The sequence below is a fragment of the Lactuca sativa genome, chromosome 9 (assembly GCF_002870075.4).
Source record: "Lactuca sativa cultivar Salinas chromosome 9, Lsat_Salinas_v11, whole genome shotgun sequence".
NCBI lineage: Eukaryota > Viridiplantae > Streptophyta > Magnoliopsida > Asterales > Asteraceae > Lactuca > Lactuca sativa.
The window spans coordinates 27374124-27394640 of NC_056631.2; the positions used below are offsets into that span (position 1 = coordinate 27374124).

General features: G+C 32.3%; 2 protein-coding genes across 2 annotated transcripts; one reads left to right on the forward strand and one right to left on the reverse strand.

Annotated features, from left to right (window-relative positions):
* The first annotated feature begins 8992 nt into the window (after positions 1-8992).
* On the forward strand, positions 8993-11454 carry LOC111902210 (protein TRM32). Its single transcript, XM_023898064.3, has 3 exons — positions 8993-9745; positions 9837-9925; positions 10031-11454. The coding sequence occupies exons 1-3, from the start codon at positions 9604-9606 to the stop codon at positions 11354-11356; spliced, it is 1557 nt and encodes a 518-aa protein (XP_023753832.1). The 5' UTR covers positions 8993-9603; the 3' UTR covers positions 11357-11454.
* Positions 11455-17195: 5741 nt separating this feature from the next.
* LOC111902190 (uncharacterized) lies at positions 17196-18172 on the reverse strand. Its single transcript, XM_023898045.1, has 3 exons — positions 17944-18172; positions 17528-17803; positions 17196-17365 (listed from the first exon to the last, which is right to left on the reverse strand). The coding sequence occupies exons 1-3, from the start codon at positions 18170-18172 to the stop codon at positions 17196-17198; spliced, it is 675 nt and encodes a 224-aa protein (XP_023753813.1).
* Positions 18173-20517: the final 2345 nt, after the last annotated feature.

Below are 20517 nucleotides of genomic sequence, written 5' to 3' on the forward strand. Positions count from 1 at the left end.
TATTAAAAAGATATATATACAATGAATAATAAAAAATATGAAAAATAAATACTATAACTTTTAATAACATAAAAACACTAAAACATCTATTATAACATTTATATTAACTCTTCATATTTAAATCACAAATCTCTTCAAATATATTAATGTTTTTAATGAGCAAAACTTTACAACCTTATAAAAGAAAGGAAAATAAAAAGTTATTAGTGATTACTAATTAATAATCATAAGTTAAAACCTCTTGAGTTGTAACTAATAAATATACATAAATGAGAAAACTTTTGAGTTGTAGTGTGAGTTTCAAATGAATGCGGTACTTAGAAATGTATATTTATTATTATTATTATTATTATTATTATTATTATTATTATTATTATTATTATATTCGTGTAAATAATTGGTTTTGATGCATCATTTTAATCCCTTCAATTATTAAACATAAAGATATTTAATTATAAATTTATAACATACATAGGTGCATATACATGTTAAACAAATCACATATAATATATATATATATATATATATATATATATATATATATATATATATATATTTGTAAATGTTATATGTATTTTTTTCGTAGTAATATGGATAAATTACTTTCATATGAAGAACATATCATGATAAGTCTATCATAATTACATATCAAATGTTCAAAATTATGTTATCTTTTAAATATTGTCTTTTAAATATGTTGTGTAGGATAACCCAACAAAAATATAATAGAAAATAAACATAATCAAAATAGAAAAACTACAATCAAATAAATAAGAGCATTGGGTAGTTGAATATATAAATAAAGATGTTACATAAACATACATTTAAATCAAAAGAAAAAACTAACATTCGTCAACTTTGCTCAAACAAAAAAACCTATATCCATTTTATGAATCTTCTTTCTTCATTTAACACCATTCAACCATAGAAACTTGATGATAATTCTTCACTACCCTGCAATCAAAATATTTTTCTTGAAAAAGAAGAATCAAAAAGATATTCTAAGCAAAACATTGATGTTTGGAGAGTCACATTCAAGATTGAGTAATACACACAAATCACATATAAATATTAAATGAGAAACTGAATATAAAGAAAGAATAGAAAAGTTTCATTTGTTTTGGTTGAAAGAAAAAAATCATATTACAATTACCATCGATGCGACATAACTCATTTCTTCAAATCATCATATTTGGATCGACATAACCCATTTCTTCAAATCATCATATTTGAATCGTGAATGCTTCAACTACATGAAAACTTTTTAATCACAATATCTTCAAATTCTTCTTACATGTAAGATTTTATATAACACAAAAGACACAAAAGATTGACATTTTTATACTAAACTTTTCATTAAATGCTAATTAAACATAATATAAGTTATACAACTTTTGAGTGTTAAATCATAATTAAGAAAACTTTTGAGTTGCATTAGTTAAAAAAAAGGGTTTCAAATGAATGTGGTTTGAGGAAGTTAAAAAAGGGAGTTTCAAATGCATGAGATTCAAGAAAAAATGTTAGCTTTATAAGTATGTACACAATATAAGTTATAAAACTTTTGAGTGTTAAATCATAATTAAGAAAACTTTTGAGATGCATTAGTTAAAAAGGGGGGTTTCAAATGAATGTGGTTTGAGGAAGTTAAAAAAAGAAGTTTCAAATGCATGAGATTCAAGAAAAAATAATAGCTTTATAAGTATGTATGATAATGAAATGATATATATATATATATATATATATATATATATATATATATATATATATATATATATATACACCGTACATATATTATTACACATTTACAACAACTAAAGAATATAATTTGCAATAACTATGTTAAAAACAAAAGCTTGAAAAAAAAAACGTGAAAAATAATTAAAAAAATTCAAAGCACATACAAAACCTTAAATTTGACTTTTTATTCTCACCGTAAGTTTTTTATATGAAAAGTGTCATATTTGATGTATGTTTTATTGGCATCTAAAATCGATGAACGTTCTTATCTTACATTACTATTAAACATTATGACAACTAAAATCAAAAGCATAATCCCCAAAGTTAAATTCAAACATAATCATATATAGACACAATCACACACACAGTGACATACACATAGTCACATACACATGTAGTCACGTAAATAGCAGGTGAAAGTGCCTCAATCAGTCAATTATCCAAAATGTACAAAATTTAATGATATAAGCCCAAGGTATCTCAGTGCTCTTTCATTTTATATCCCCACCACATATAATTTTTTTTTTTTTGCAGATTTTCAAGTATTTCATTATTAATAAATATGACTTCTTCTAGCTTCCAAAACAATTTCCAAAGGTGGTCGACCTTAAAACAACAATGTTAATCCTTGGACGAAAAACCAATCACATATGTATGAATAATGTGTTATAGGAGCAACATCTCGGTTACATTTCTAAAAAAGTAAGTCATCTGTGATTTGGTGATTTGGTGAGATGACTTAGATGACATACTTACCCGTCCCAGACCAACTGCCTCATATAGCTTCCAAAACACCTACACAAGTTTTCAAAAGCATATATATATATATATATATATATATATATATATATATATATATATATATATATATATATATATATATATATATATATATATATATATATATATATATATATATATATATATATATATATATATATATATATAGAGAGAGAGAGAGAGAGAGAGAGAGAGAGAGAGAGAGAGATCTAGGTTCAAATGTGGATTGACATCTATTGTGCGGACGTATGGACAATGTTATTCTATGAGAATGACAAAGAAAACATGTTGTTTGATAATATGAATGCGTTCAATCTTACATAACTATTTTCATTATCACGCATTCTCACTAATTAAATCCTCTATAAGGTTATTATAGATTTATTATTATTATTCTCATTTTATCAGAATGTTGTTAGGATGTTTATTGAGTCGTATTCATGAGTGAAAAACGGTGTGTGAGAACAAAAATGAATAAGAATTAGTGAGAATACATGAAAATGACGATATTTGTGTGAGGTTGAATGTATTCACATTACTAAACAAATTATTCTCTTAGTAATTCTCATAGAATAACAATGTCCCTACGTCCGCACAATAGTTGTCCATCCACATTATAACCTAGCTATATATATATATATATATATATATATATATATATATATATATATATATATATATATATATATAATCCTAATAAAAGACTCCTAAATTGCCACATGTCATTTTTCTAAACCCATTGACTGTCACGTGTCATTCTCATATGCTCCCTAAATTTCTATTTCCCGCTCATTTTCACCCTCTCAATGTGGATGCCGATCAATAATATGATATCACGATAAATCAGCTAAGAAATTTGAATTTCATTTATATTAGGCAGACAAAAAATCAGGAATCCTAATTTCTAATTTTTCTGCTTATCGCAAATGTGTATGGATATGACTATGCAAACGAATTCAAATAAAGCTAGAGTAACGTTTTCCTCTGCTCTTCAATCTCTATCTCCTCCATTTTTGTATATCTCCCCAATCAAGGGTTTTTAGTTTCATTTTTAATCCTTCCACACGCTTCTTCCTTCCTTGCATCTACCTTTTGCCTCCTACACGATTCGTTACATGTTGCTCAAATAACACTCGACCGATTGATTTTAGGGTTCATCAAAAGCTTTGTATCACTTCTCATTTGGTTCCTTTTTTTTTCATTTTTTTGGTTTATTCTTTTACAGTAGTCATTTGTGTTTTTGAAGATACCGACGTATATGCAATGATAGAAACTATGATGGTTTTGAAGTCACCCTCAATCCCACATAATTAAACTTGATTTATGAAGGTAAGAATGTCTATGTTCTTAAAGTTCTTTAATTATTGTTTACTTTTTTGGTTTAGTTTGCTCAAAATAAAGTCACAAAACATAAATGTGGTCTCTCTCTACGGTCTTTCTGTGTGTGCTTGTGTTTTTTGCTATATAAACTCCATGTGTTCTTCCTTTGTTTCTCATCAAACATTAATTTAATTCCATCTTATTCGTTCTTTTTATTTTCGTTGCTGAAAATCAGGAGTTTAGCTGTGTCATTCCATTTGGAGATGCGTTCAAACTTATCTCCCCCTCATTCACTCTATCATAAATTTGGAAAGTAGCAAATACATCCCATGAAATCAGGACAATGAAATTATCTTTGTATATTCCCTCAATTTTACTGAGATTCTTAATCTTGCTATTTATATTTTGCCATTCGATACCTATAGATTTTAACCAAACTTTTTTTGTTCTCTGTGCACAAACTTAAGGATTTCCCATGGAATTGGAGTTGACCATAACTTATATGTGCAATGGAAAGATTATTTTCTATCACAGTCGGTACACTTTTTTTCTCAATTATATTGTTTTTTATCTTCACATAATGGTTTGTGGGGTTGTTTTTTATTATTATTATTATTTTGAAATTAAATTTCTGTATGTGAAAGTAGCCTAGCAAACTTTGTACACCAGGTGCTCAATGTAATGCTACCCACTAGTTCTCTATGTTTTTATTGCTCATTATAGATCTATAAGTGATCTATAGAAGACAAATTTCATCTTTGCTCTTTACTTTGACACTTACGCTATATTTGCAATTTTAAACAAGGATGCCATATATACATAAATATGTTATTTCTTCCATGCACATTGGTTTTCTTTCATTATTTATGTGAATTGATTTGAATTTTAATAAGATTTCACAACATGATATTTATGCATGGGAATCCACTATCCGTATCACTAAATAAAGATCATGTTAATACCATTCGTTCCACTATAAGCCTGGTAATATAACACGAGTTAAGAGTTTCACTTTAACATTTACATTATTTTTGTGTATTTAGTAATCTACAAAATCCTTACAACCTTATGCTTTTCGTATCCCACCAAAATCAATAATGCAGGCACGCAACATATCATCGAGTGTATGAATAGTCTGCTCGCTCTGCCCATCGGTCTGCGGATGATATGCAATATTGAAATGCAACCGGGTGCCCAACTTTTCGTGAAACTTCTTCCAGAATCTAGAAGTAAATCAAACATCTCGATCCGACACAATCAAATTCGGCACCCCATGTCGAGCCACCACCTCTCGAACATAAATATCAACAAGCTTCTCTACAAAAGATCCCTCGCTTATGGCTAGGAAGTGAGCACTCTTTATTAAACGATCCACTGTCACCCAGATAACATTAAAACCCCATGCAGTCTTCGACATTTTTGTAATGAAATCCATGGTCGGTAGAAGAGTTATGCTGACAAGTACCGATGAGATCTAGAGTTCTAGGTTGGGGATATGGTTCTCCTGAAGATGTCACCTTGGAAAGGTTTCATCCGATTCAGGAAGAAGGGCAAGTTTGATCCCTAGTATATCGGTCCTTTTAGGGTTTTGGCCCGGGTGGGCAGGGTTGCTTATCGCTTTGATCTTCCCGAGGAGCTTAGTCGGATCCATAGCATGTTTTACGTATCTTAGCTGCGGAAATGTTTGGTTGATGATGCCGCGGTGGTTCCATTGAAGGATATTCAGGTGGATGATCACCTGAATTATATCGAGAGACCGATTGTCATCCTTGACAGGAAGAAGAAGGCTCTGCGAAACAAGCCAGTGGATCTTGTAAAGGTGAAATGGCAGAACCGCAATGGTTCATAATGAATGTGGGAGCATTATCTGGATTTGTTCACAACGATGGACTTCGAGCACGGAGTTTGATTCAAGTGGGGGAGAATTGTAACATTTGCATTTCAGTTATTTCCCTTTTTGCCCTTAACCCTAAAACTCTTGCATTTTGGTCCCTAGCCGAGTATGTCGGGCGTACGCTAGGAGTTTGTTGGGCATGCTGGCTCGATATATTGGTCACGAAGGCACCGACATACACGAGGCATACGTGGAAGTACGCAGGGAGTATGGTTGCCTGGGGAAAACCCTAATTTTTAGGGTTTGTGCCCGATTTAAACACCTTAAGTTACTCTTGGACCTTCTTATGACCAGCCTCCACCTCTCCAAACCCTAAGAACAAAATCCTTATTTCTATTTGAGTTTTTTGAGCTTGGAAGTGAACTTTAAAGGTGTTTTTGGTGATATTGAAGGAAGAAGAACTCTTGCAAGTTGCATTGGTGTGGTTAGAGCTTGTGGATCCAGAATCATCACCAACTTGGAAAGCTTTTGGAGGTATAAATCTCTTAACTTGACGGTTCATTTTGATAGATCTAGTTAGGTCTTGTTTTTGTGCTTTTTATGGTCCTTTAAATCATGCATGAGAGTATGAGCTACTCCAGAAGCTAGGGATGGTATATCTTAGCATTTTTTGAGGTCCCTTGTGCATAAAAATGCAATCTTGATGTTTTATATTGGACCATGCATGAGTGAGGGTTCTTATTATGGGTTTTATTGAGTATTGGGTCACATTAAGACATGCAAAGGAGTAAAGTTGCCAATTTTATGTGTTAAGACATCATTTAGGATCAGATATGAGAAGTGGACTAAGTGACTTAACTAATTAAGCACTTAATGGCGAGTTGGGCTTGTTGTGGAGTACGTTGGGCGTATGCAACGCGTACTGGCCAAAGGTGGTGTACGTAGGGCTTAAGTCTGAGTACGATTGGCGTACTCAACAACTGTTGACTTTGTTAACTTTTATGATTTGAGCAATATTTGGACTATTATAGTTTTGGGCCTTGTTGGGCAAATAGTCTTTCTGACCTTAGGCCAATATTAGGCTTTGGGCCTTTTTAGATTTGGTCCCATAATGGGCTTTGGGTATCATTTAGGAATTTGGGCCATATTGGGTTTTTTGGTGCTATTAGGTTGGGCCTCAGTTATTTGGCCAAGTGAGGGAAGGGTAAAATGGTCTTTTACCCTGGGTATTAGGTAAATGAACTAGATTCTTAGTTATGGTTTATTGCCCAATTATTAATTGGGGTTTTATTTTATTGATTAGTGCGGGGATTTTTCGATTCAACAGCCCGATCATTTGTTTGACTGACAACAGACTGAGGTGAGTTTGCTCACTATACTGTAGGACACTAGGATATGCTATGTGTTTGTAGTCTTTGTGACTCCTGTTGTATATGTTATATGCATGTGTGTCTGTTTGCTATATATATATATATATATATATACACGGTGAAATAGACCTGGTACAACCTTGTGCTGCCATGTGAGTTGAAATAGACTCGGAGGTGAAACAGACCCGAGGGTGAAATAGACCCGGTACGGCTTTGGGTCGACACATGAGTTGAAATAGACTCAGGGGTGAAATAGACCTGACACAGGCTTGAGCTGACAGATATGTATAGTCTGCGGTATTTTGGGGAACTCACTAAGCTTCGTGCTTACGGTTGTCAATTGTGTTTCAGGTACTTCCAGATTGAAAGGGAAGAGCTCGGGTTGATTGCATCCCACACACCATGATTTCCGCTTTATTTGACTCTGATGTATTGAGATGATTGATTGACATACTCTAATTTTCCTTTATGGCTTTATGAACATGTTTTGGTTGATTGTTTTATTATTATGAAAACAAAATTTTTGGTTTTAAATTTTTGGAAGTTTATAAAGCTGATGATCGACCAGACAAATTACATCAGTAATAGTTAAATAAAAAACATAAATTAAAACAAAACCCTAAAGGTCCATGAGCCAAATACAAACTCAAAAACAAAACCCAAAGGAAAAATAACAAAATTCTTCACATCTTCCTTTAAAAAGCAATTTTTGGACTCAAAACTGGGTAAGTCCCCTTCGGGTACTTATCATGATGTGCTCCTCGTTTCAAGCTTCAATTTGACTGGTCGTATGCCCAAAACGAAGCCTGTAGCCAAAGTTATGACCATTTCCGTGAAGCTCTTTTGGTCACATGATCGTTGGCCTCTAGGAACGCAAGAGTCTGATCCTCCATACTAGGGCCCGCATCACATTCCAATAAAATAATATTTATTATATGAAAAAATAATAAATTAAAAGTAATAATCCAATAAAAAAATAATTAATCTAGAAAAAAGAAATTAAAAAAATTAACTAAAAGAAATCAATAATCCAATAATGTAATATTTATTAGAACAAAAATATTATATATTAAAAATATTATTTATTAATATATAATAACCCAATAAAAAAATTATTACTCCAACAAAAAATAAATGAAAAAAAAAAGTTAACTAAAAGAAATTAATGATCCAATAAAATAATTTTATTAATATATAATTATTCAATAAAAACATTAGAAAAAAAATTTAAAAATTAACTAAAAGTATTTAGTAATCAAATAAAATATTATTTATTAATATATAATAATCGAATAGATAAAACAAGAATTAAAAAGAATTAACAAAAAATAATTAATAATCCAATAAAATATTATTTATTAATATATTAATAATATATATTAAAAATAATAGTTGTTAATATATAATATTTTAATAAAATTAAAAAATGGATATGCAACAATAGTCTTTATAGTTTGATAAAAAAAACTATAAAAATGGTCCATGTTATCATTTAAAAAAAATAACAATCAAGTTAACGGAAAAATGTGAAAACCACAACAAAACTTATTAAAAAAAGAATAAATTTATAATTTTTCAATCTTTTTACAAAACATATAAAATGAGTAACAATTGGACCATTTTTACAATTTTGTTTACTTTTAAACATGATATAAGATGATAAGATATTAACACGATTAGTTTTTGTGAAATTTTTAATGGTTATGATAAGAAAAAAAAATAGTTAGAATATTATGGTTAAACTACCAAACTAAATAAAATATCATGACTGTCTTTATTGTATGATTTTATTTAGTGGATTATTATGAGAACATCACTTTCATTCTTTCAATATTACAAGTGCTAAAAATACCTATTATTTTAAAGGAATAACAAATCATTAATTTAAAATGTGTAATTTACATATATGAAAAATAATTTAAATACTGAAAATCGTGAGCATTCTTTTAATAACAGAGGAAAAGAAAAACTCATTCTCTGGTCAATATTCCCCGTTTCCCGTGTGAGCGGTTGACGGGTAAACCCAAACTCCTTTTGGCGGCTTCTTATTCTTCTTCTTCAATTGATCAATTCCATTTCCATGTCATCTTTTGACATAGTAAACACACGACTCTCTCAAAGTGTCGCATGCTAACTTCATACTTCTTTCTACTGTTATCAACGTATAATCAACAGTCTTTGTGTAAAGATCTCTTCGTCATCGTTTCTAGATAGTTATTGAACAACCACCCAACAGTAATTCGTACGTTTTATATTTATTATAATTATATCTGCGCACCAAGTGTTTGAATAAATGCTTGACTGAATCAAGAATATGGGTTTATGCTTTTTCTCCTCTCTTACGGGTGTTCGTTTTCTCCCCTGTTCTCCTCCAGTCTGATATAACTATTCTTCGGTCTCCTTTTTTATTTTCCTCATCTATCTTGGTGTCATGATTCTGCTTGTTTGACACGAGACAGAATTGTTTAAGGAAGTTTGTTGTGCTTCTTGTTAAAATTTCAAGATTTTATATTGAAAATTCGAAAGTTTGGTTCATTAAATTTCATCATAGCAGTTAAAAAAATGGGAAAGATGTTGTGGACAGATGGAGATCAGTTTGATAATAATCATCCAGGATGCATATCTGGCATATTTCATGCTCTTCATCACCAATACTGGCACTCTAATGTCAAGAAGATAATTCCCCATAATACAAACCACAAAGGTATTTAATTTTGATTGCTTCACAATTATCAGAAACACAACCATTTGTTTATATCTGTATTGAAAGTACTTCTATTTCTTATTTTCTATAGCCAACAGAAGATACACAAGGATATCATCAGACAACGAAGATCCTTTTGAATTTGTAAAACTTTTAGATCCAGAAACAAGTCATATACTGGTATGTAATATGTTCTTTAATATTTATAACACAAAAGTGTCTGTTTCTTGTTTCAATAGAGAATAACATAATGAATGATAGATGTTCCTTGATGATATTTACTAGGTGGATAAGAGTAATAAAAAAACAAGCTCAACCCAAAAAAAGTCACTAAAAGCTCGTATAAAAGCATTAGTTTCTGAAGAACAAAATCAAGAAGCTGTATCAAGTCCAAGGTTACAAAGGACTTATTCAGTTCATCATTCAGAAAGCAATGAATGGGTTCACCCCATCATTTTGTTTCCTGAAAATCAAGATATTGTATCAAATCCTAGTAATGTTAAGAATAAGGATTCACGGGATATTTTAGAAATGTTTGAAGTTGACAAAGAGTTATTTACAAATATCTTACAAGAAACCTCCCAACTTTCTGATACAAAACCAAAATTAACCAAATCAGGTTCTTTTCCTTCTGGTAGAAATTTGAAGCCAACAACCCTCAAAGATAAGCTGAATGAGTTCTACAAGAAATCAAAATCCAAGAAATCAGATTCATCAAATTATTCAAACAATGATTTCAACAATCATGGTGTTCTTATCAAAAGAGCATCTTCCCTTAATGAATCTAGAGATAGATATGCTTGGTTGTTTGATTTTAATGTCACTAATGAAGGTGTTCTTCGACCTTCTAGAAGCTTGAAGCTAACAAACATAAGTGACAACTTTTCAAATGCTCAAGAACCAAGTTTTGTTTCAAGGAATCCGGCTTCTTTTCCTTTAGGGTTAAATTCTACTCAAGATTGTGAGTGTTTGAAAGAAGATGTAATGGATAAAAGTGACAATCTTTCAGAAGAAGAAATTCAGTCAGATTTTCACATCTCAGAAGAAAATCTTGAGAAGGAAACTGAAAAGTCATCAAAGAGAAAAAAACAATACAAAGATGATGATGATTATAGTTATGTGAAGGGGATTCTAGAGAGATCAGGTTTCATCAAGAATGGTTTTGAACAAACATGGTGTTCATCAAATCAACTATTAAATCCTTTTTTATTTCAAGAAATAGAATCTGAATATGTTCATGATCCAGACCAATTTGAAGAGGAACTGAGTGAATTATCTCATCGATTACTCATCTTTGAATTGGTTGATGATGTTTTGGTTACCATGTATGAAAGATCATTGACATACTATCCGAAATCGTTGTCTTCTTTATGCCGCATTCATCCTGCTCCATCTGGACAAGTTCTTGTTGATGAAGTCTGGAAGCGTGTGAGTCGACTCGTTGAGTTGAAACCGGATATGAGTGAGTCGTTGGATTATATTGTGTCTAGGGATTTGGGAAGCGATGATGGTTGGATGAATTTGCAGTTGGATTCTGAGTGTGTTGCACTTGATTTGGAAGATTTGATTCTCGATGAAATTTTAGAAGAATTGTTGTGTGAATGTAGTTAGGGTTTATAAAATCGCATTCAATCTGATAATTTTCAGAATGTTGTACTTGTAAATATTATTCTTTGATTTAGGAGAAATGAGAATCGTATTTTACTGTATTTGGTTACGATTGATGATGTAGTTTGTTTTTCACTTGCTTTTTATCTGTGAAAATACGGGTAGCCTAATTTTCAAATTCAAATGTTTATTGTGTTCCCTAAGAAATTCACAAATTTACATTCAATCTCACAATTCATTAATTACGTTTAATGGTATAGATTTAACATAATTGTCTTGTTTTCAGAAAATTACATGATTGTAGATATTAAAAAAAAATTATCAAGCCACATTTTATGACCTTTTAATAAATCTCATTGCATTTACACTTTAATTTTAAGTTTATAGTTTAAAGCTTAAAAATTAAGATAACGTGTTATTAAAATATAAAGAGGACATGTTATTTAAAATAGGTCTCCACCTAATAACAAACTTACTTTTGAGATTTTTGAGTAATTAGGTTGGTTGGGTTGAAGGCATGCATAATACTAGTAATAGTAATAAATTTTCTATGCCTATTTTTCTAATACAAAATATAAGGTAATTGAAATGGCATAGGGGCAATGTTTTAAAAATCGGTTTTTTAGTTGCATGGGTATAGTGATCGATTTTCGGTTTAACCGGTTCGACCGGCTGGTCAACCGGTTTCTATAATTTTCATATTTTTTCTTATTTTTCTATACACACATAGATATATAAATCATGTATTTGACGTTTACAAGTTCAAACGTTAAAAATATACATACAGATAAGTTATAGATCACTCCAAATACATTAAAAACTTTATAACATTTATCATATGCTTTTATTTGGAGAAAACTATATAGATTTGAAAAAAATCACCAAAATTTATTATGCAAATGATTTTTTTTTCCATGTATTTTTATTTGGTTTAACCGGTTCAACCCGTATATTCTGATCGGTTCAACCGGGTTTTTTTTCTAGAAACCGGCATGTTCAATCCGAGTCAGAAATCGATGTAAAACCGATGATATTTGAACCGACCTTTTCCCCGATTCTCAGTCCAATCGGTTCGACCGGTCGGTCCAAACCGATTTTTAAAACATTGCATAGGGGACATGTGCCCCCTTAACTTAAAGTTTGCCTCCGTCCCTACATATAAGGGACATATCTAGGATTTTTTTATTAGGGTATTGAGTCGGTGAGTCTGGTAAAATTCGTTGGATCACACCTTAGTAGTTTATATTTTATCTTAAATGATATATTTGATCACTTAGCAAATTGACATTGACGATTTATTGTAATCGATAAAGTCTTCAAAAATGTAGTTTTGACAAAACTTTTAAACCAAATTATTCAAGACTAAACTTTATTTTTAGAAATATAAATATTCAGATAAACTTATTAATTTTAATGCCAATATAAACTTGTAAACTAAACGCAATAATAAGAATAATAATCAAATGTTTTTTTTTCTAATGTCTAGTGGGCTTGATATAAATGATCAAGTAGGCTTCATATAAATGACCATCTAGACTTTGGCCCAAGTGTACTACATTCAATCCCCTACAATTCTACAACTATGCTTCTTTTCCAACTATTTTGGCTTCCCTTTAACCAACAATATTCTACCATTAATATCAGCAAAGCTTCTATATCACTTAAATTAGGTAATACCAATCAAAAGTTATCCAAAGCATTGGGGGGCTCATGTGTTTTAAAAACCGTTCGAACCGGGAACCAAAGGTGAGGACGGTTTGATTTGGACTGGTTTTATAATGATTTTCTGACCGGATTGATCCGGCCGATTTTGGTAAAAAACCGGTTCAACCGGTTGAATTGAACCGGAATGGACCGGGTTGAACCGGACATTCTTGGATTTTTGTGTTTGTTTTGGGCTTCTTTATTTAATTTTGACTTCTATAATGATTGTTTTTATATATTAGCATTCTATTTAGGTTTGTAATACTAAAAATATGACAAGTTTTGTAATTAATGTATGCAGGATAATTAAAAACATATAAAAATATAAAACCGGTTTGACCATCCGGTTGAACCGGTTAAACCAAAAAACGTCACCCGACCGGTTCAATTAAAAAACCGGTTTTTAAAACATTGTCTGTATAAGTTTTGAGAAATTAAATTACCTCCTACCTTTTATGCCTACAATTATTCCTATCCACTAAAATTATGACAAATCACCATTCATTTTAATTTTATTTGATATATTCCTAATATAGCCTTAATGAGTTATTTAAAAAAAATATGTAATGATGACACATGTCATAATTTTATTGGATAGGAACATTTATAGGCATAAAAAGTAGAAATCAATTTAATTTCTCATAAGTTTTATATTTCGGTTTAGAGAAATTATATATCCTCTTACTTTTCTTCCTCCAAATCCTCCTACCCAATTAAATGATGACATATATCATATTAATATACTAAAATATCATTAAATGAACATTAAATTTTACACATATTACTATTTAACTTGGTAGGATGATTTGTAGGAACAAAAACTAAGAAAATATTTAATTTCTCTTCGGTTTAACGTTATAATAAGGAAAAGTTGCTTTGGAAAAAATCTGTTGAGGTCGTGCCCCCACTCCTAACACGTTGGATCCGCCATGTTCATGTAGAATGTGCAACCGTATATTTATTATAGGGTTATCACTGATTTTATGAAACAAATTATTTAATTGTCTTTGAGTTGCCAACAAACTCAATATATTGTGTAAAATAATAATGAACTTAGGGTTTATGTGTTTTGACTGCTATTACAAGTTTACCATGTCATTTACATATTTTAAACTTGTTTACAAATTTGGTTGGGATATATATATATATATATATATATATATATATATATATATATATATATATATATATATATATATATATATATATATATATATATATATATATATATATATATATAGGGTGAGGTTCAATCGAGAACCATAATTAACCAAGGAACCAATCTTTTTTTCAACTTTTAGAACTTATTTTTTATAAAAAAAAAAACTAAAAATACAGAAATTCATAACTTTTGATCCTTTTTCCAATGATATAAAATTCGATTTTTTACGTCAAATTCACAATGTGAATCTTCGAAAATTCACAACGTGAATCCGGATTCACACGGTGAATCCGAAAAATATTTTTCACATTCACAATGTTAATATATGAATTTAGATATTTTTAGATATTTTTTACGATAAAGAATAAGCTCTAGAAATTGAAAAAAAGATTTGGTTCCTTGAAGAACCCATAATTATGGTTCTCTATTGAACTTTTCCCTATATATATATATATATATATATATATATATATATATATATATATATATATATATATATATATATATATATATATATATAACATCCCAAACCTTAAGGTACTAAATTTACTCACTTTTGAATTTTTGAGGGTTCTCACGATGTGTGATCTTGGGGGTCACGTCGTGAGTGACCATTGACCTGTTGACCCACATCTTTGGAGTCTCACGACGTGAGACATAAGGTCTCACGACGTGAGCGTTCTTAATGACCCCAAACCCTAATTGTCAGGTATTTAAGGGAATAAGAGGCTAGGAATACCTATCATCAGCCTCTCTCACCCTCTAAGCCTCTAGAAGCCCTAGTTTTTGTGTCATCTTGAGTTATTGAGTATTTTGCTTATGGAAAAAAAGGAAAATGAGAGAAGAAGTATCTTGGGAAGGAAGTTGCTTGGGATCATCATCATCATCAACTTTCATCTTGTTTGGACCATTGTAAGAAGTATCAAGACCCAAGCTTTATTGCATTTCATGGCTAGATCTAGGCTTTTGGTCCATTTTCTTGTGATTTGTCTTGGTTAGAGTGGAGGAAATCCATAAAGTTAGTAACTTTATGGATTCAAGTGGTCCTTTGAGTCTTATATCGTTCAGATCTGGGATTTTGTAGAATATTAGAGCTTGCATGAGAACTTGAGGCTATTTTTGCACTTTTGACCTAAGATGGTGAAGGGACATGCATGGTGCACACATGTCCATAAAGCAAGCATTTTTATGAACCATTAGGGTCCCATTTAACTTTTGGAAGAGGGGACATTGAGGATTGAAAGGATTAAGAACTTTGGAAAAGAGGTTTTGGCTTCAGACAATTCTCACGACGTGAGACATAAGGTTTCACGACGTGAGCATCAGTCACCATCCCCGCTGAGTCGTCTGAGTCAGGAGTGAGCCTCAAAACCAGATCGGGCATGTCTCATGACGTGACCAAGGATTGGTCAGAACATGATGCACTGTTTAGGGCTTTTGGGCCACTAGTTTCTGACTTGTGGGCCTTGTTGTGCTTAGGCCTATTTGGTACCTTGGGTGTCATTAAGGAAATTGGACCTTCTTAGGTTAGGCCCATGAGGGGTTTTAGGCCAATTTAGGATGTTGGGCCACTATTGGGCTTTTGGTGTTAATGGACTGGGCCAATTAAGAAAAGGGTAAAAAGGTCTTTCACCATGTATATTGGTCTAGCCATTTAAACTCTTGATTATGGATTGAGATCCAATTATTAATTAGATATTTATTTGATGATATTAGCATGGGGATATCCCGGACCGGTAAACTGAGATTTTATCTGAGCGATTTTACAGTTTGAGGTGAGTTTCCCTATTGTGTTTAGCGAGTCGAAGGCACCAATGCCGACCCATGGTTTGATATGCTTAGAATGCTAGATGTCTGTATGACTCCTGCATATGTTTATATAATTATCGGGTGGGGCCCGATGATCATTCTGGATGTATCTATCTTAGTGATTATTGCATGTGTTGTGTGTTTATCCGTTTATATGTTTATATTGATGTCGGGCGGGGCCCTTACCTGTGAAGCTGATATCATGTTTTATAACTGAGACCAAAAGACTTGTGCACAAAAAAGTTGCCCATGTACTTTACATAATACTTAACCATACCAATCCATGTCCATCAAGCTAGACCTTTTTTTATCTATCTAGTGCCATTGGCATTAGTATGACCATAATCAATTAGCCCCTTCTCCATACATATATGTAATCAAAGTAACTATAGAAACACATAGTCTTAGGCGCCTACATCTTTTATTATATATAGGTGTCCAAATACACTTGGCATCATTAATATGCTACAACATAACTTCAGACGACCACTAAGGCTGGTGGGTGTGGGCAACATGTTATTCCATGTTATCACATCCAAAAGTTGTCACATCATCATCCTAGTCATTTTTGGTGTTATAACATCAAGTGTAGAAATGGACAACACTAAATAACATGTTATAACACCCCTTATTTTCTATTTTTTTTATTTTATTTTTTCGACTTTTCTTAAATAATTATAAAAAAATAAATTAATATAGCATGTATTTTAAAACATAATACTTAAAATAAAAATGACACCAAATGACAAAAACATTTGAAAACTTAAAAAAAAAAAAGACAAAAAAAATACAATTTTTCCCTAATTTATTCATTTTTGTGCGCATCATAGATGTAATATGCCAAGTCTTCACGAAGTCGTATGTATTTTTTGGGTCTTGAATATCAACCACTTTATGGAAATATTCCGTTGTCCTTGGTTGAAATTGCACGTGTCTCGGTTCCGTAGGTGAATACACTGTAATATTGCATTTTTTGTCTTCGACCACCATGTTATGCATTATGATACATGTATACATGATATCTCGTAGAATATCTGACTCATAAGTTCGTGCTACATGTTTAAATATGTTCCATTTTGATTTCAAAACTCCAAAAGCACGTTCAACGTCCTTACATGCTCCTTCTTGTCGTCTCGTGAAAAATTTGTCTCTTAGGTCTACTAGGTGTCAAAATGCCTTCATAAATGTGGAATATGGTGGATATATTCCATCTGTAAGGTAATACCCAAACTTATATTCATTTGCATTCACTGTGAAAGGAGCATCTGGTGTCTTTCCTAACAAAAGATCCTCGAAGTTTGGGAAATGATCGAGAACGTTGACATCGTTGTTGGAACCTACAACCCCAAAATAAGCATGCCAAATCCATAAATCTTGGGAAGCAACAACCTATAATGCCAACGAAGGCGCTCCATGATTACCGCTTGCATACCGGCCTTTCCACGCCACGAGACAATTTCTCCGGTTCTAGTGTGTGCAATCAATGCTTCCAAGCATACCCGAAAAACCATGTATTTCTTCATGCACTGCATATAGCTGTTGCATATCATGCAACGAAGGTTTGCGCAAATATTTGTTACCGAAGGTTTCAACAACACCTCTTGCCAATCTATACAAACCTTCTTGTGCGGTTCTCTCAGACATTCTCATATAATCGTCAACAAAATTAGGCGACTCCCCCATAGCCATAAGCTTAATTGCAGCAACACATTTCTGCAACCCTGTAAATCCTCGTTTACCTCTAGCATCATATCTCATTTGGAAAAAATTCATACCTAAATATATATTTAACAGTTAAAAATTGTAGTTATTTTATCTAAAAGCGACATTTATAAATTTAAAAACTAGAAAGAAACGATACATTTCTTCCAGGGCGTTGACTATCCTTCCAAACACATTTTTTTACAAACGAAACCTTTTTTGAAATCGCTTGACTGGTAGACACAATTATCCGCAAAATAATCGTTAACTAGACGTCTATGCTCTTCCTCGCGATCTATGTTTAACGTTGCACATTGCGTGAGTAGTGGAGCTGGATCTGGCTGTAGTAGCATGCCCGTATAATACTGGTACATCATATTCACGAAGATATCATCTTCATCGTTATCATCGGTGAACGGATGGGCCGGATCAAAAGGATTCATTTTTTGGTTTTGATTTATTGAAATTATATGTGAAATAGAAAGAAGAAATGAAAGTGAAAATGAGAGAAGTGTGAAAGTAAAATAAATAGAAAGGATTCATTTTGTATTTATAATAGAGTTAAAATGATTTTTTATTTAAATTGTGACCGTTTAACAACAGTCTAAATATGACTGTTTAATGGTAAATCCAAGCCCAAACCCTCTGTTGCCTCCCATTTCCATAGTAACACCGGAAAACACGAAAAGAGCGGGGGGGGGGGGGGGGGGTGTTCAAGCCGTGTTAACTGCGTTCTTTGGGTTCCACTTCAGAACAACGCGTCTGGGCGTTGCCCATACCTACTCATCTAAATCAATATTATTTAAACTTGCTTTGAATGAAGAGTCAAGCACATCTATTTGTAGTGATTCATCTTTCAAGGTGATTCATAAATTCGCTTCTATAACCTATATGTATTAACACTTTAAAAGTCAGAACATGCATACCATTACCATGGGTGTTTAGTGGGTTAGGTTAGTGGGTTAAGCAGAAGATAGATTACCAAATTAAATATGCTCTTGAAGACCACAAGTAAACCTAAAACAACCGAAGTTAACCCTGAAATTGAAAATGATGGCCAAAATACTGTTAGATATCGAGAAAAATATATATATAACAAAGAATAACAGGAAGTACACTACACAACAATAAAGCTAGTTGTAAAAATTAACACTTACGAATGCAACGCCAATTTCCATAATAGGCATAATAGTTTCTAGTTTATGTATTCTCTTAGGCTGAAAGGTATGGAGCGGGAGTGCTTCTCTCTCACTGGAACACCGCCCCCTGGCTGAGGGAAGCAACCCGCGGGAAAGAGGCGGGGAGAGGGGGTGTCGCACTCTCTCTCCTCATTCTATTGGGCAGTTTTTTTTAATATTTATAAAATTATATACCTACTAAAAAAATATAAAAAACTATATCAAAATTCATGGTTTTTAATTCCCTACAAAATGAGTATAATATATGTATGATATATATATATTTTTTAAAATAAAAAAATATTGAAGGGAGCTTTCTACCCATTCCTTGGGTTTTAGGTGGCCCACAAAAAGTGAGGGAAACACCCCTCCCATTCCCTCCAGTCTTAGTAGACGAATCTGAAGCTCAGAGAAATAATAAAGGTTACATCTAATACAACTTTTTACATATATAAGAAAAATATATCAAGCGAAAAGTTTATGATTTTGCAATTATACCAATAACTAACTCGTGGATCAATGATTGATGCATTTATCTCTCGTATGTAGAGAAATTTAGGGTTTGTGGTGGAGATCTGGATACCAACTTGGATCGTGATATCACGTTCCGAACTGATATTTCTACCCTATGCCTGGGTTATAAGAAATTCAGCCTAGGATAATCCAAGTGGACACTTACGTTTCTAGGCACAGAAAATGTAAGCTAATATGCTAAAGGGTTCTGTGAATGTGTGATGAAAAACCGAGAGCTAAAGAATGTAACCCCATTCTGTATAAAAAGAGCCGTTTATATATTATACAAGATTAGGGTTTCATTAGGGTTGGGCCGTCATTAGTTGCATCGGAAGCAAGTAATATTAATCCAGATTAGGGTTACCAAAACTAACGAGTTTCGTTAGTTTTACCATAATCACCCTCAAGAAATTAACTTTTACATTATGTTCCCACATGCATAATCCAGCGGGACCCCAGCCAGGGGCTCTGCCCCTTGGACCCCGCTAGGAGCGCTACCCCTAGACCCCGCCAAAGGGGCGCTGCCCCTTTGGAAACCCCGAACCCCCGACTAGTCTTCGAACTGGCTTCTAATTCGATCTTATACATGCGTGCACTCCGCACTACTCCATACATATATTAGAGTACAAATTATGAAGCCCCTTAGCTCACATGTTAGTTCCAGTTACTTAAAATGACATGATGACACTAAAATCACCAACATCGTATTGAGATGGGAAGCGTTCTTGGGTACGATATGGAAGGAAGTAAGCAGGATCTTGTTAAATACATTGCTAGTATCGGTGAGAACGAGGTTAATAAATGAAAGTGCTCTTGATAGGCTTATTTCATATCACAGACCTATTGTTTTGCATCAAAATTTTGAGGATTATGGTCCCTTTCCTTTTAAACTTTATAAATCCTAGTTGGAGGTTGGTGCCTTCGATGACTTAGTAAAGAATTCATGGTTTGAAGTTGTAAATCTCAATGGCTCCAACATGTGTAGTTTTCAAGAACAAATTGAAAATTTTGAAAGATAAGATTAGAACATGGGATCGAATTCATAATGAACAGATGAATTCGAAAAAGCATTCGTTTGGATATTGCTAACACCAAGA

Excerpts from the sequence above, each read along its gene's own strand:
- LOC111902210 (XM_023898064.3), top strand. The coding sequence starts at position 9,604 with ATGGGAAAGATGTTGTGGACAGATGGAGATCAGTTTGATAATAATCAT. Across the intron at positions 9,746-9,836 it reads CCATAATACAAACCACAAAG|CCAACAGAAGATACACAAGG; the intron begins GTATTTAATTTT and ends TATTTTCTATAG. Across the intron at positions 9,926-10,030 it reads CAGAAACAAGTCATATACTG|GTGGATAAGAGTAATAAAAA; the intron begins GTATGTAATATG and ends GATATTTACTAG.
- LOC111902190 (XM_023898045.1), bottom strand. The coding sequence starts at position 18,172 with ATGAATCCTTTTGATCCGGCCCATCCGTTCACCGATGATAACGATGAA. Across the intron at positions 17,804-17,943 it reads GTCAAGCGATTTCAAAAAAG|GTATGAATTTTTTCCAAATG; the intron begins GTTTCGTTTGTA and ends ATATATATTTAG. Across the intron at positions 17,366-17,527 it reads AGAAATACATGGTTTTTCGG|GTTCCAACAACGATGTCAAC; the intron begins GTATGCTTGGAA and ends TTGGGGTTGTAG.